Source organism: Centruroides vittatus, unplaced genomic scaffold (assembly GCF_030686945.1).
Source record: "Centruroides vittatus isolate TY-2023 unplaced genomic scaffold, ASM3068694v2 scaffold_324, whole genome shotgun sequence".
Classification (NCBI taxonomy): domain Eukaryota; kingdom Metazoa; phylum Arthropoda; class Arachnida; order Scorpiones; family Buthidae; genus Centruroides; species Centruroides vittatus.
Window position 1 is genome coordinate 4587486 of NW_027122701.1, and position 16667 is coordinate 4604152.

The following is a 16667-nucleotide window of genomic DNA, read 5'->3' on the forward strand; positions in this document are numbered from 1 at the left end:
GCAATCTTACAGATTTTATATCCAGTTACTAAATATAACACTAACTTAGAGTTCAAAATATTCGGTAACATCCGTAATCATGCAGAGAAGTTTCAAATGCTACGTTTATCGAGACAATTTTAAAATTGTCTCAAAATTATATAACTACTTTGAAATATTTTTAAGCTTAATATTTCGATTATTTAATGATTAATATTTTTAATGCATGGTGAAGAAAAAAACTGGCAAGGAACTGGACTAGATTACAATATTTCTTTCTGTTACAGAAGGAAATATTGTAATTGGGTAAGAGAAAATAATAATAATAATAACAATAAACTAGAATTTAAAACTGTAATTAATTTTCTATTATAGGAATTTACAGGATAATTTCTCTTTCATAATAATTAATATCTCATAAAATATTTTGCAATAAAAAATATGCCCAGAAGAACGGAAAAATAAAATAAAAATAAAAACTCGAAAGGATGGATTTGAATTCTTTTTTCATTAACATAAATGTCAATCCTTTCACGTTTTAGGCATTAGGAAAAATATTTTATATAAAATATGGAAGGAAATAATGAAAAACATATTAGAACTTTAAATATATTATAATATACCAATAAGATTTTAAACTTATTATACATTTTAGAATAATAATAATATTTTGTTAAAAGATAAAATAAAATTTTATGTTTGATGGGCGTTTTAACTTTTATTCTAAGTACTTAAATTAGCTTATGATTATGAATTTCATATTAATAAAAATAAACATAGAGCTAGACTAAAAAAAAAAGAAAATTATAAAAAATTATTTTAATTTAATTTATATTAATAAAAATATTTGGCAATAAAAAATACTATTTAGAGTTTAAAATATTTATATCAACACTGTGCACAAGGGGATGGAGTTTGGGGATTTAACCCCCCTCCATTTGGAAAGAATTTAAAAAATTAAATTTATTTATTTTGTATCATTTCATTTTCTCCTTAATCTACTGTATTGTGTTATCCTATATAAAAATTAACAAACTACATCATGAAAAAATAATGTGTTTTTTAAAACCTCACTCTTCTAAAAATCCTGTGCACGTGTCTGATTTAGATCATGTACTTATCGTAAGATTGTGATTATTTTGTTATTTTTATCCTATTTATCGAGATATTTGTTAAAAATTTTATTTTTAAACATTGAGCAAACAAAAATTTATCTTAATTCTTACTGCAGTTACCTGGCTGCATTTGTTCGAAATTATCACACACACACACATCAATATAAATATGTTAGCATCTATAATGGCTTATGAAAAATATATACAGGTCTATATAAGGTTTTACTTTGTAAAATTGGTAATTTCTATGGCCGTCTGTTAATTACGTGTACAGCTTAAATGACAGGTGGAGAGTGAGAGAGGTCGAAGCATTTTCTACGTGGACGTTTTTAGTGTCATTCGTATTTTTTCTTATAAGTCTACTTTCTAGTTGTGTGAATAAACTATCAGTTTAAAGTCATTCAATACCAGGAGGATTCTGTAAACTATTGTAGACGTAATTAAAGGCGTAGGGATTTGCCAAAAGGACATCATTGTACACAAGCAGGAGGGAAGGGGTCAAAAATGGCTGGAAAACTGTACACGTAATTAATGGACTGTCCCTACGAAATGATAAACTATTTTAGAATTATGGAATCTGTAAACGCCTCCAACTTATAGGAATTAGCCTGTAGGAATCATACTATATTACATGGAAATTAAGAATAAATAAATTTGTGATAAGGTAAATCGTAACGATTAATTATTATCGGCACAATTAAAATCTATGCTGTATTGATTTTATGCTTGATTTGTTATTTAGGCCAAGTAAATTGTAACGAAGGAAAAGTTGAGTACGCTATTTTAATTCGTGTTATATTCATGATTCATCACTGAAAAATGCGATTCTTACATAATTATCGTTTTAATTTAACAAATTACATCAACTATAAAATATTATCTGCGATTTTTAGTTATTTTAAACAGACAGCAACGATGTTTAGAAAAATTGTCACTGATGTACGTGACGTCATTGTAACCGCGAAAGCGATTGGTCAGAATATGGTTTGTTTACATCGCAATTTTTCCGCACCAGAGGTCACCACGTCAATGCTGATCGCTTTAAATGAAATTGTGTTTAAAGTTTGGTTGAGTGTATATTAAAATAAATTTTTGTTCGAGAAAAATAGTGGAATGGCAGCCGGCGAAAGCACATATATATTGGAGAAAAAAACTGTTGTGTCACCAACTTCTCCACCTCAGGTAATTTCAATTTTTATGTGTCATATTGTTTTATTATCGTTTTATATAAGTTACTTTTAGGTAATTTGTGTACATGCAGCTTGCCTAAAAGAAACTTATACTTGTATTTTGATAGTTTAAAATTTTATGTGAGATGAAGCTATTCTCCATACTAGAAGTTTTAAAATTATTATATAAAAGTTTCATTTACAGTTTTGTATGCAGTACTGATTTATGGTTCTAAATTATACATATAATAGGCTCTCCCCTCCACCAAATAATGATGCATGTAAATATGTGAAGTCCTGGACTATAGACCAATAATGCAAGGCCCTAAGCTGCAGCTTATTTATATTACGTGCAAAATCTGTCCCCAATTATACGTTAGATTCTTTACATTTTCCAGAAAGAAGACAAATCGTAGAAAGGAGTCAATTCAATACATTAAATCCTTTGTGGGGATTTCACTAATTCGTACGAAATTGAATACAGTTTGTTTGTTTATGTTTAAATAGAATGGCTGTATTGTTTATTGCACAAATTGGGACAGTTTTTAAGAGAGTGAAAGATGAGTCTAAAAAGGCTAAACCGAGATTATTTTTTAACAATTATTTAAATATTGATCTATAAATTAGTTACATTGTATTAGAAGACTTATAAAATAGTTCTACTTAAAATTTTATTTTATTTTGAGGATTAAAAGTGGGAGAAAGCTGCGATGGTCCCAGACAAACCGTGGTGTGGGGTCACTCTAGTTTAAAGCAAATGAATTAATTTATACTTATTTATGTTTAATAAAAATTTAAGCATCTTGTTATGTTACCTGCAAAGATTTATCGAGAAAATTTATGATTATCTTAAATGAATTAGAAGGTGAACTTTTAATTACGATTAAGCTTAATTAATGTCATTTTATACATTAATTGAAATTAATAATTGATGTTTTCATCAAATTAATTTATCTACAGTAGAATCCTGTTGAGAAGTTTTTGAAGGAATTATGGTAGAAAATTTCTTAGGTGGGAAAACTTCGTATGCAGAAATTGTAAAAAAATATTTTTTATTCATATATTCTAATAAATTAGTAAGTATAATAGTAATTAGTAAAATTGAATGGAACAGAATAATTAATTCAAAACTAATGCAAGTGTATTTAGGTTTATTTATGTAAATAGATATTATTTTTCTTAAAAGAAAGTTAATAAATCAATGAATATATAGTGTGGAAAATTAGTTTTTAAATATATTGTAATGATATTGTTATAAGATTACACTTTTTAACACCTCCTTTTTAAAATTTTTCAATTAATTTACAATTACAAACATTTGATATAATATAGAAAATGTTGTAACAGTATATTAATTTAAAAATTTTAAAAAGGGTTCTGTGAGGGGCTAGCCAGAGATATAAAGTTTGGAATATTCTTGTATACCACTTAATCGGCTGTCCAGTTGGGAAAACTGGCCCACAGAGTCGAAGGATGGCTTTCCAAGATTTTAATGAGAATCAAGAGTCCGTGAGGATTCCCTGCAAGTTGTTTTTCTTGACACCAGCCTAATTATAGTGTTAGGCACGCTAATATTCGTTTGTGAGGAATTTCGAGTAGGAGGGTCACGAGTAAGTGGAAAGGCTGTTTGCTCGGATTCTAGTGAAGAATGAGATCATGTTAGAACAATAATAAGGATTTATTAAAACAAAATTTAAATGAATTATAAAATAATCTATTCAAAAACCTATCTTGCGGAGAGAGGGCTTAAAATCATTCTAAATATTGTACTACCTTCACTTGAGGTTTGATCTTAAATATTAACGTGTTGATAAGTATTCTGGAGAATGCAAAATGGGAGAATCAATCTTCTATGCGCTTGGTATACGTTATGGTTTATGTCTTCTATATGACGCCTTCAAGACTATGGGAGACTGCCTAGTTATTATGGCAATTTCTGTCTTCTAAGAACTGTGCTTATATGGCCAGTTCGGGTCTTGTTGAACCTCTGATGAACTGCGCTTAAAGGTGGGAAATGTACTCCTTTTTATAGGGATGGATGGGTGATTGACTCATTGTCATAGGACAGTGAATAGTTTTTAGTCAGCCTAGAAAGGAAGTTTGTTTTTGCCCTCTCTTGGAAACGAAAAATGTACATTCTTTTTGTTAAAATTTTATCAAAGAAATAAAATGTTTTTGTTAACATATTTTATAATAATTAATCCTTAATCCACAAATCTCACAGTTCTAATTCAGACCTGTAAATTTCAATGTATATTCAAAATTTTATACTTCTGATAAATAATTAAAATTAAAGATAAAACTAAATTTATAAATGTTTTCAATTGATATATATAATTTCAAATATTTTTCATTAAATTAGCTTTGTTCTGTTTTCAATATTACCTTTGTTAATTATAAATCATTTAAGATGAACAAAGAGAGATAATTGCAATTCGGTCATATTTATTTAAAAAAATAAATGAACTTGGTATAAAGTACAGTACATGATGTAAAAGTAGCTGGCTACAGCAGAAAAATGCAGGAATGTACTTATCATGTTAAATAGTTTAATTTGAATTGATCGAATTTGTAATACTGGCTATTAAATTTTATATGCACAAATATACTATATTCGAATTTCAGTTATTCTATTAATATCTTTTATGTAATAAATAAATCCAAATAAAAACATCTGATATGTAAAAAAATTACACCAAGTAAAAAATTGACAATTTACATGACAGTCAAATTTTTTCTTAGGAGTTTTTCTTTTGTAAAGATAAGTTTGGTGCAATAATATAAATCAGTGATTCTTAAACTTTTTCGATCCACCGCTCCCTTTGTTCCATAAAGTTATACCCAACACCCCCTAACCCATTTTCTCTTGTGTGAGAAAGGATTGGAAATATTCTTAGGAAAACTTTTCTATGAATCTCACACTTTGTGCCCTTACCGTACATTGTTCTCGACATCTGAAAACCATTAAACGCAATGTTTCCTCTTATTTGTTTAACAGAGGAAAGGGAACTGCTGTCAGTGACCCGAACTTTTGCCTTTGGTCACTGTTCAGTACCTTGCCTCCAGTGCCCACAAGATTTACTTATCGCCCACTTTGAGAAACGCTGATCTAAATCAACCTCAGCAAAACAATTCTAAATAAATCTCTAAACACCTTTTTGGCTGCTGGGACCATACACTCCTTTACATTAGCACAGAATGCTGAAAACTTGAAATATACAAAAGCAGGTTGAAAGATAAGTGCATTTGTGCAAGAGTTGCAGACAGCTTAGCAACAGCATGAAAATACATTGTACAAAATAAGTCTGTTAGAAGATCTAATTACCTCATTTTCTACTATATATTTTTGAATTATTTATTTTATATTTTACTGTTATTTATTATTTATATTAATTTTTAGTTATTTTTGCTTTATATTCAAATGTTTAAATTTTGTTATTATATTACAGTAATACCTCTGTTTTTGTTGACTTCACTTATTGTCAGTTTTGGTTTTCATTGATTTTTTTTCACAAAAAATTGTCTCGGTTTTCATCGATTGCCTCAGATTTTGTCAGCTCAAGTGACCTCGCTGCTAATTTTGCAAAAACAAAGGGTGATTCATGCGTTTTCTGGCGCAGTGTGGTGTTATTTCTCGTCGTGTGAACATTACCCCACGACGGCCCACCATTGGCCAACAGTTCCATTCCTGAACATGGAGTTTGGTCGTGGGTTCGTGCTTTGCCAGGCCGGGCTGGCCACGTGAAGTTTTCCAGGTTTTCTCCACGTCTGTAATGCCTGAATAGGGGCCAGTTACCCAAAACAGATTTCCTGGAAGGCATTATTCCCCTCGATATGATTATCATAAATGCATACAACTACTATTACATGACAATTATGTCACACTTTACCACGGAGCGATATAGGCTAGAAGCTCATGTCCAACTAGCTTCTACAAGACAAGACATTACCCCACGTGTCTAGCCAAACAATTCCATTGCTTTCATTTTAATGCTAATTATCTTATCTTTAATCTTAATGCTTTTATCTTTATGCTGATTAGTCTTTTATGTTAATTTCTTATTGCTTTTAGTATTTAACGATATATTAATTCTCTATAAAATGTGTTTTTGGTATGTATTTTGGAGTGTCTAGAACGAATTAATTGGATTTACATTGATTTGTATGGAAATAATTGCCTCGGTTTTCATTGGTTTCAGATTTTGCCAATTGTTTTTGGATGGATTATTGACGAAAACAGACATACATACATACATTCTTTATTTAGGTACAAAAGTACATTTCTCGGCCCCGCGTATGCATTACCGAGAGGTTTGTAAAATATTAAATAGAGTAACATTGAGTAAATATATATATACATTAGTACAGTTAAAGTAATTAAAGAATAAATAGAATAAGTACATACGTATATGTAAGAACAATATAGTATTTGTAATAATAATTCATAGTGTTTAAATGAATAAATTAAATGAACAAAAAACAAAACAAAACAAAAAAAAAAAAAAAAAAAAAAAGATTATAGTTATTATAGGTAATTATAGTTGCTGAAAACTGTAGGCACATCCGTGGTAGTCATAGTTTTATTCAGCAATTAAAATGTCGAAATGTTTGCCTGTAGGAAAAGCAGAGATCCAAAATGGAGAATGCCTGATGAGTGGTCTACAGGTGATCCAGTATGTCTATAGTTTAAGACACTTTGCCTTTAACAAGGCGCAACTCTCAGACGATGTAGAGTTCACGCACTAAGGGACGACCTAAAAGCAGCACCTCTCAATGCACAACTGAAGCAAACATAAACACATTGGTTTCCACAAAAAACTGAAATTTCGTACTACAGTTAAAAACACGTCGTATACATCAGGGCACGTTGATTACTTGAAACACGCTGAACACTAAGATATCGAGGCACACAGAGAAAACCCATTGCACAGATTTAGGAGCTTGCCGAAACTTATTCGAAGCACACTTGACCCATTGAAAACACCACAATGATATGTTGAGACACACTCAAGCACATTGAATTGATTTAAACATTGAAACACACTAAGCACTAAGCCTATTAGGCACACTAATGCATACGAAGCACATTAAAACACTTATGAACATACTGAAGACACATTGGAGGACGTTGAGGCACTTAAGTGGTAAATTAAGAAAGCTAAACTAAAAGTCTAGAATTCGTTGAAAGATATTATAGACATGTTGATCTCACTAAACCTGCCAAGCGCGTTGAAGGAAATTAATGAACACCACTGTAAAAAAAAAAAAAAAAAAAAAAAAAAAAAGGTCGGTCGGTTTGCTCCCGACGAGACCATTGAAGATTACAGTAGTTCACCACACCTATAAGTTCAATATCAAAGGAGCACTTCTCCATCGAAACGTTTTATTAATAACGTAGGTTGTTCGTTAAGCATCTCACCCGTAAGGGTTGACACTGACATAGTAATTTCTCTGTTCCATCATAAGCTGTTAAAAGTACATTTCTAGCTGGTGAGTATTACACTTCTTAGAGTGTGCTTTATCAGTACACAGATTGCCGTTCTTAGTGTGTGCTCTGTTAGTACTCAAATTAATAAAACAGGCTGCGGTACAAGCTGGTAGTTAGAACTCGCCAGTACAAATGTATTCTGTCAGTACATATAGTTAATACAGTACTTCCTTTCGTAGGGCAATCACTAAGATAGTTAATGTTTAGTTGATTAGGAGAAAGCACCTGGTCATCGCTTCACTCAAAGTATAGACACTTTTATTAAAGAGAAATTGAGTATAGAATATCAATAATGGATGTAGTATGTAAATGGAATTGAATATAAGCAATGATACACCAAGTTATTTTATACTAAAGATATACTAATTATATATGAGTTGATTTGCAATTTTAACAGTTTGTTTGGCAAGTTTTATAAAAGCATTGTAAACATTTTTGTTTATCCAAATATCTGATAAGTTGCATGGCCATCTCACACCAAGCTCCTCCATCAGTACCCTTAGTTCTTGTCTTTCTCTCTCAGTCATTACACAATTATAGAAGTAGTGTTTCGAGCCATCTATGATATGGCAAGTAGGGCATTCATTCGATGTCCTATTAGTGAATCTGGCCAGATAGCTGGCGAACTTCCCATGGCCAGTAAAGAATTGAGTGGTATAATAATCCGGGGTAAACCATTTTAATTTATAAAATTGTTGTATATCCGGTATGTAATCATAAGTTATATGACTTCTGTTTTCGTTCCATCTATCTTGCCAATTGTACATTGTGTCTTCCCATAACTTTCGTCGTAAGGTACGCTGACTGAGTTTATTATAGAACGCTGACGAAAACAGACGTATCACTGTATTCTATTTACGTAATCTATTTTGGAATGATATTTAACAATAAAGATGTTCCAAGAAAAATGTAACCTCAGGATGGCCTATTAGACTAGGTTGAAAAAGTTTATTAAATAAAAGTGAATCCCAACAACTAAAAGGTGTTTAGAGATTGATTTTTCTGAGTTTAGTGCTTCAAAACAAAATATAAAAAAATATTAATACAGGTAAAAATTTTGTGGGTACTGCGTCAAAACACCTTGCTTATCTTTATCAAAGAAAAACGCCTAAGAAAAAAGACTTGACTGTGATCCAAATTGTCATAATCTTTTACTTGGTGCAATGTTTTTACAACTTGCATGTTTTTGTTTGGATATCAATTGTTTTGGTTAATTATTGTTATTTCATCAAAATCCAAGACAATGATGTTAGTGACATAGCGTGGGTGTCAGTTGCCCAGGGCGGAAGAAAATTTTACCCCTCTTAAATAAAATACGGGGAATCCCTACAAGTCAGTACAGATGGTGTTGTCAGTTGCTACAATGAGCAAGATGTCATTATTATACATTCATTTAAAGAAAGGGGGTTCCCCAGTTTCGTCGCAGAATAAGTAATGAAAAATTCCGTGCTCATTTCAATTGGTCTGAATCTTAGGTGCGACAAAAATATGAAATGAAATGGTTCAAATTTTTACAAGATATTATTATTATTTATTGTGAAAAAATGCCGCCCCCTAAAAGAGCCGCCCTGCCGCCCACTACGCTACGCCACTGAATGATGTACAGTTCAGTTGGTGCTCAGCAACGTGACAGCCAACAACCAACACTTTGATATGCTGTTAGTAAAATCATTATAACAAGTTTTAATTTGCATAAATTTGAGCTTTTTTTGTTCTGGATAACATTTTGAATGAAAATCATTTGTTTCAATTTAATTTTATCCTTACTTACGAACACCTCACTGATAACGAGAAAGGCTTAAGTTTAATATTTGAGTTTTTTAGATTAAGTAGTTTGTTCTTTAGGAGCATTTGTATCAATGCCAGATGAAGAAAAGAAGAAAATACAGCTTTTTTGGTAAATGTTTTCTTTTTTTGCATTTTTCTATTGCTTATATTTCAGCAACCTTTTATAGAAAAACCTGAAAGTTTGCACACCACCTAATAAAACAATTATTTTTCAAACAAGATATTCAGAATTACTATATGCATTTGAGAGGTGAAGAAATTACCACATGAAATTTGACAACTTTGATTCCTGTCCTGTGTATATGTATATATATATACACATTGCTGTCATATCACCGAGCACCAACTGAACTGTATGTCATTGTCTTGGATTTTGATGAAATAACAATAATTAATCAAAACAATTGATATCCAAACAAAAACATGTATGTATATATGTATATATACAGGGTGGGCCAACGAAAACGAAACGGCAGAGTGTTCGTGTTTGTCCAAGCAAATCGCTCGGACAGGTCGATTTTATTCTTGAGGGGACATCTTATGCAATAAAGTTTTTGCGAATCTGAATATTAACTAAACAAACATTTTTTTTCCGAAATAAATGTTTGTTTAGTTAATATAAAATAAATGAGTTTTTAAAATTTTTTGTTGTCTGTTGTATTCAGAATCACAAAAACTTTATTGCAAAAGATGTCCCCTTGAGAATAAAATTGACCTGTCCGAGCGATTTGCTTGGACGAACACGAACACTGCCGTTTTGTTTTCGTTGGCCCACCCTATATAGTCCTGTATATATTTACTGCTGAATCTCATTCCACTTCTGATTCTCTTTTGCTAACTATCTTCTACAAATAGCTTCTTCAAAAGTGCATGTTGACTCTACTGTTCTAACATTTTTCTGGATCATGATTTCTTTAATACATTAGTCAATCCATTTTAAAGTTATTTGTTTGTTCAAAGTAGCTGTAAAATTTTATTGTTCCTTCTGATTAAAGTATATTTTCTTGCAATTTTTTGACAGTATTCCTAGAAAAAACACAAAGGACCATTCAAATGGCATCTTCACTTGTCCTAGAAGTCATCCTCACCTATTCTATTATTTTTAATTAGCTGATGTTTATGATTAATAAGATTTATTTAATAAACTACTACTACTAAAATTCATTTAATAAAGAGTTCAAAGTGGTTTTTAAAATTGAATGTTTTGTTATCATTTAAATGGTATCTTAGAGAGATTTCATATGTAAAGGGATTTATTCAATGCATATAATAGAAATGAGAGAGATGGCAAAGTATTTGAGAATGAATTTTAAGAATATTGACAGATTATAAGAACACAAGAATTTGATTCACAAGAATGGGATGATAAGCATCAGTGCAGAAGAGACATTTTACAAACAACTGAAAAAATAATGATACTTTGAAGAAATCAGAATTCTCAAAAAACTTTAAAACAGCAGAATCAGTACGAAGTTTTGAGAAGAGTGAATGGGAAGATAGTTAACAAAAATTCAGAAACATTCTCCTGCTACGAAAATGATTAACTGTAAAGAAATTTAGTCAGGGATGAGCAAATATTACTGATGCTGTAATATAGAGTGGCGTTCAAAAAACTAGCTCTGGTTGGTTTGAGTCTATGGGGCTAGTGTGTGGTGTGGAGTGAACAAAACATATTAGTTGAGTGAACACTGATGTCCCATTTGTGCAAATCCACACTCAATACATGAATTGAGGGACATTGTCAATCATATAATCACTGCCATTAATGTCACTATGTTATGCTGATGTTCCTAAACATGATTTGACATGCGTAACTGTGTATAGGTATGTGACAGATGACCATTTTCAACATCTATGATTATTATACCAGCAGTTGGCTTCTGTGTTTATTACCCCATTATTTTGTGTTTCTGCTAAGTTATGGACTGAGGCTACTTTTTTGTATGCCATCCTGTATTATGTGTATTGATTTTTGAAAGTAATACTTTTAAGGAACAGACTGCTGTTATAGTTTATTTAATGCCAAATGATTGCTGGATTATGTTTGACTATAATACTACTACTATTTAATAATGTAATATCAAGTAATTTGGCCTCGAGGTAGACGTTAGGTGCCATCTCTAATTAAATTTAATAATTAATTTAGAAGGTTCTGGAAGAAAAGAATTGGTCTGGAACAGTATTCAAACCCACAACTCCAGCTTGCTGTGCAGATGCATTGCCAATTATGCTACCCAGACTTCCATTTGATCTTTGCCTCTAGAACTATTAATTTAGATATATTTATGAATTCAGTATTCCATCAAGGCACTCAGCTGGCTATTGCTTGATCCCAGTATGGTATATGTAATAGGCTGAAGAAAGTGACATCTCTTGATAGGTTTATCAGGGATGGTGCCTAACACTCACTTGTATGCCAAATTATTTGATGTTTAATTATTAAATAGTAGCATTATTATAGCCCAATGTAATTCAGCAGTTGTTTGGCATTAATCTAAAAATCAGGTTAATGGCTATTTACATTTGTAGCTTATTTAAATTTTTTTTTAATATAAAACTTTTAAGTTCTTAAATAAAATATTTTATTAATTTTGTGTTTATTTCTGATTATATTTCTAAACATTTTGTTTTAAAAACTGAATAAAGAAAATTAAAGTTTTTCTGGGTGACAATTAAATGAATTCTGAAGATTTTAAAATTAGTTTTTAAATTTTTTTTCTTCTTGAAGGTGTACCAAGAAATTTTGAAAATATTTGAGATTGTTGTATTTTTACTTTGAGTAACATGCTTGAATTGCTATTATTGAAATACTTTTGATGTTATCTGCTAAAATGAAAAAATTATTTATTTTGTTTGTATATTACTGTATTAATTTTCAAAGTTGTTTTCAGCATGAAGTATAATAAAAAAAAATAATAATTTTGTTATTTATATTGAATGCTATCAATATTATTTTTCTATTATAAACTGTTAAAATAAAACTTTTTTGTATGATAATTATAATTTCATTACTGTTTTTTTTAAGGAAAGAGACAATGAAAGTTTTGGATCAACTCATGATGTTAAACAATTAATACTGGTAAGTACATTTCTTTAAAACAATATTTTTTAATATTTATTTGAGAAATAGTTATTTTATGAATATTCATTATCATCAATTAAGAATTTTTTTAGTTAGTTAAAAATGAAACTTATTGAAAATATCAAATCTACATTATTTTAATACTGATTTTAAATGAAATTATTTTTAATGCATGAGTTCTAACCAAGATTACTTTAAAGCAGGGGTGTCCAACCTTTTTGTTTCACTGGGCCGCATTGGAAGGAGTTATGGAGTTATGGGCCACAAGTATATTATATATACTTGTGGCCCAATCCTTAAATACACAAGTATATTTAAGGATTAACATATTTAGATTATAGTAATAAGTATTGAAACTTTATCACGAAAAAGGATATTTAAAAAAATTACTTTTATAGACACTTTCAATTTTTACTTAGAAATAGATAAATTTATTTATTATAAAGGAGACGAACAAAAATTTATTTGAAAAACACAAATATTTGTTTTATTTGGGTCTCTAATTAATTAAAAATGTGAAACACCATTGAACATTGGATGGTTTTAAAGTGCATTTTTATTCAACTAATATATTTGTAAATAATATGTAGCCCAAAAAGTAGCCAATGTGCCAAATGATATTTTTATGCCAAACTGAAAAAGGTAGCCAAATTTGGCACAAAGTAGCCAAATCTTGCAATACTGGAAGGAATACTAAATAAAGCTGGAGTTGGGACTCAAAGGATCATTGACCCAAATGTGGGGAAAAGAGAGGAAAAACAAAAGATAAAGAAGTGAAGAAGGTTGGAAAATTAATATTTATCAATATTTGCATAACAAGATCTATTTTACCTTTCTCACTACTTTTTATCTTTTGGTCTTTCTCTCTTTTTCCTTGATTTGAGGACTATAATCCTTTGAGTCACAACTTCTACTTTATTTAGTATTCCTTCCTCATTCACACATTTCCAAATATTTGAAAGTATTTCTTTTCCACTCAAAAATAAAATATGTATAAACGTTTATGACTTTGTGAAACTTCTTTGTTGAATTTATGCTGTTGAAATAAATAAATAATAAAAAACTAAAAAAATTTGTCGGTTTTGTTTACACGTTTATTGGGCCGCATTGGAACTTGCCTTGGACCGCGGGTTGGACACCCCAGCTTTAAAGTCAAAACACACTATATGTCATACCTATGGATAGTATAAAAAGTATACCATATTTTACGGACTATAAGACGCATCTTAATTTTGGAGGTAATTTTTCGAAGAAAAAAGTGCGTCTTATAGTTCGTAAAATACGGTAGTTATATTTATATCATATAGCATGGCTAGCTGGTATAGAATACCAGCAGTTGCACATTAAAAAAATTTTATATGTTCAAGTGAGAAGTCTGGTACAATAAAAACAAACAAAACAAACTATCCAGGCTGGGCCACTATCAACTACAATAGGCTGACCAGATTTTTTTCGGCAAATCCAGGAACACACATCAATCATTACTTTTTGTGTATTCAGTAGCAACCTGCATGTATAAGTACTGTCAAATTAGTACTGTACAGTACATATGCATAACTAAGACCTAAACATTTTAATTTTGATTGAGCTCATTTGCTTCAATCAAATAGCTCTCCTCCAATAAGGTTTAGCCTATAGCAATATACTTTTGGTGCTTTTAGTTACGTTTTTTCTCTGCATTTTAAAATTTGGTTCCTTTTTGGCATTTCCTCAAAAAATTGGTTACTTCATTAAAAATATTACCTGGCAATGCTGAAGACATTGGACATGTCCTCTGGTAGAAAAACTGGCAGCAATAATATTATAGGAACCACAAGGAAACAAAAAAATGGGGACTAGATTTCTTTCTTGGGACAAAACTGGGGATGCTTCCTTGCTGAGATTTTGCTGAGAACAGAGTCAAAAATGGGGACTGTTCCTGGAAATCATGGATGGATGATTACCCTAAATATAGTGAATGCTATTGGCAGATTGAAACCAACAAAAAAAGTAAATGGATTAGGGAATGACCCTTTTATCAAAGGCCATTTTTCAATGAATTTACAATACTGTTTAGTAACTCTGTTCCTACTAGTTCTTATTAAGAGACAAGGTAGGGAGGCATGGTAATGATAATTGCCTGGGGAAGCCCAGGCTACTGGGGTAACGTTTGCACTTTTTTGTCCAAATTTTTAAACAAAATTCCCATTGTAGATTTTGATGATTTTGGTGTCAAAATGCTCAGTATAACCTTGTCCTTTGCATAAATTAATTTTTGGAAAATATAATTAACTCTGAGAAAAGATATATTCAAAAAACAAGTGTTGACTTTTGCCTCTTTGATGCTTAATAATAAAAAAGTATATTGACATTTTTGAGTGTTATTTTTTGAAATATAAAGCCAGACAGTTGCTTGATATTTTTCCAGAGTTAAAAAAAAGGAACTAGATTTACGTTCCTCATCCTCACTGGATGGTGCCACATTAACTAGCTCTTCAGTTGCCTAGCTCTAGTAACAGGAAGCTTCTGGAACAATATGGATTTTATCATTTCTTTCAAGGTGTGGACTTTTTGATTTCATTTTTGTACTAAAATACAGCTGATTCCATTTAATTGAGCCACCAGTTTATTGCAGAAGCAACTTTATTGGGCCAAATCTCAAAGAACAGAAACCAAACTAATGAATTAATACATAATTTATACTCTTAATTGGGACAGTAGCAGAAAAGGAATTTAGCAATTTTTGATATATTGCCTCAGGTTTTTAACTAAACTGGCTTCCAAACTGGAATGTTAGAACGATGATGTTCGAAAAATCGATCATAAATTTTTGAATATGTCAAATTCATACGGCTGATTGACTTTGCTCTGGACGTTGCATTAAAGTTCTGTTACTGGTTAAAAAGGTTTTGTTTGTATTTAAAAAACATTATATAAAACATATTTGGTGTTTACTGTTTTATAATTATTTTCCTTAAAAATATATTAAATTTATGTAAAAATAAATTTATATTAGTCTGACGTGAACCCAAGTGTGAGCTACTGATCCCTCTCCAGATTAGACCAGCTCAACTCCTTCCTCTCATCCCATCCAAAATTTTCAACTTTTATGTAACTATTTTGAATATGTTTTTTTAATCGTGTCAAGTGACTCACCAACGTTATGTTTCAGATGCAGTTCCCTCAGTCCAGACTGGACAAAATCCCAAACGTGCCTGCTTTTAATGATCAACTTCAATTTATCCAAAGCTTTTCCCGCTTAAGTGCCAACTGATTTTATTTTATTTCTTATTTTTTAGTTTAGTTTTGTTTACTTTATTTATTTACTTTAGTTTAATTTAATTTTGTTATTACACTTTTTTTTTATCTGTACTTTTCATCGTATTTTTTCTTTTCTCAATAATAAATTACTTATAATCTTTCATTTGTGACATATTACTGCTCAAACTGCTCCCCAGGTTAATTACATTGATAAACGTAGTCTCAAGTATCTCGATGTCACCTATCTAGTATTTTTAAAGGGAAAGGTAAAAACAAGGTTACTAAAATGGCACCATTTAGCAACTGACACAAAATCCAAAACAAGAAATAGGGAAAAAGTGCAGATGGAGTTATACAAAAAAATTTGGAAAATAGTATAAATGCTACAATATAAATGTTTAAATTTATAAAGAAAACCATAAGTAATTAGTAATTAACCTTTTTTTTAGTTACTGTTACTATTTCCTAAAACAAACTTTATTTTTAGTTACATATATGCATATATATATAAACAATTACTACTGGTATGCATATATGTGACATATAAACACAAAATTTAATACAGTAGTTTTTATTGTAATGAATTAATTAATTTGGTTTATTTTTTCAAAATGCTTTACATTTATAATAATTTTATGTATGTGTGCTTGTTTTTTGTTTCAAGAGTATTTTTCATATATGCATAATAAATAAGTGTAAAATACATTATATACAGATATATATTACTTTACATCATTATAGTATTAAAATAGATTGAAAAATTACAAAACCACACCAATTTATATACCATAATTTTCTTTTGTAAA

General features: G+C 30.2%; 1 protein-coding gene across 1 annotated transcript in view; it reads left to right on the forward strand.

Moving 5' to 3' along the window:
- The first annotated feature begins 2109 nt into the window (after positions 1–2109).
- Positions 2110–16667, forward strand: part of LOC136988287 (putative sodium-coupled neutral amino acid transporter 11) — a 65145-nt gene continuing 50587 nt past the window's right edge. Inside the window, exons 1-2 of the mRNA XM_067286169.1 lie at positions 2110–2276; positions 12565–12618. Of these exons, the coding sequence (XP_067142270.1) occupies positions 2208–2276; positions 12565–12618 (123 nt within the window). The 5' untranslated portion in view covers positions 2110–2207. The remainder of the gene's footprint in view (positions 2277–12564; positions 12619–16667) is intronic.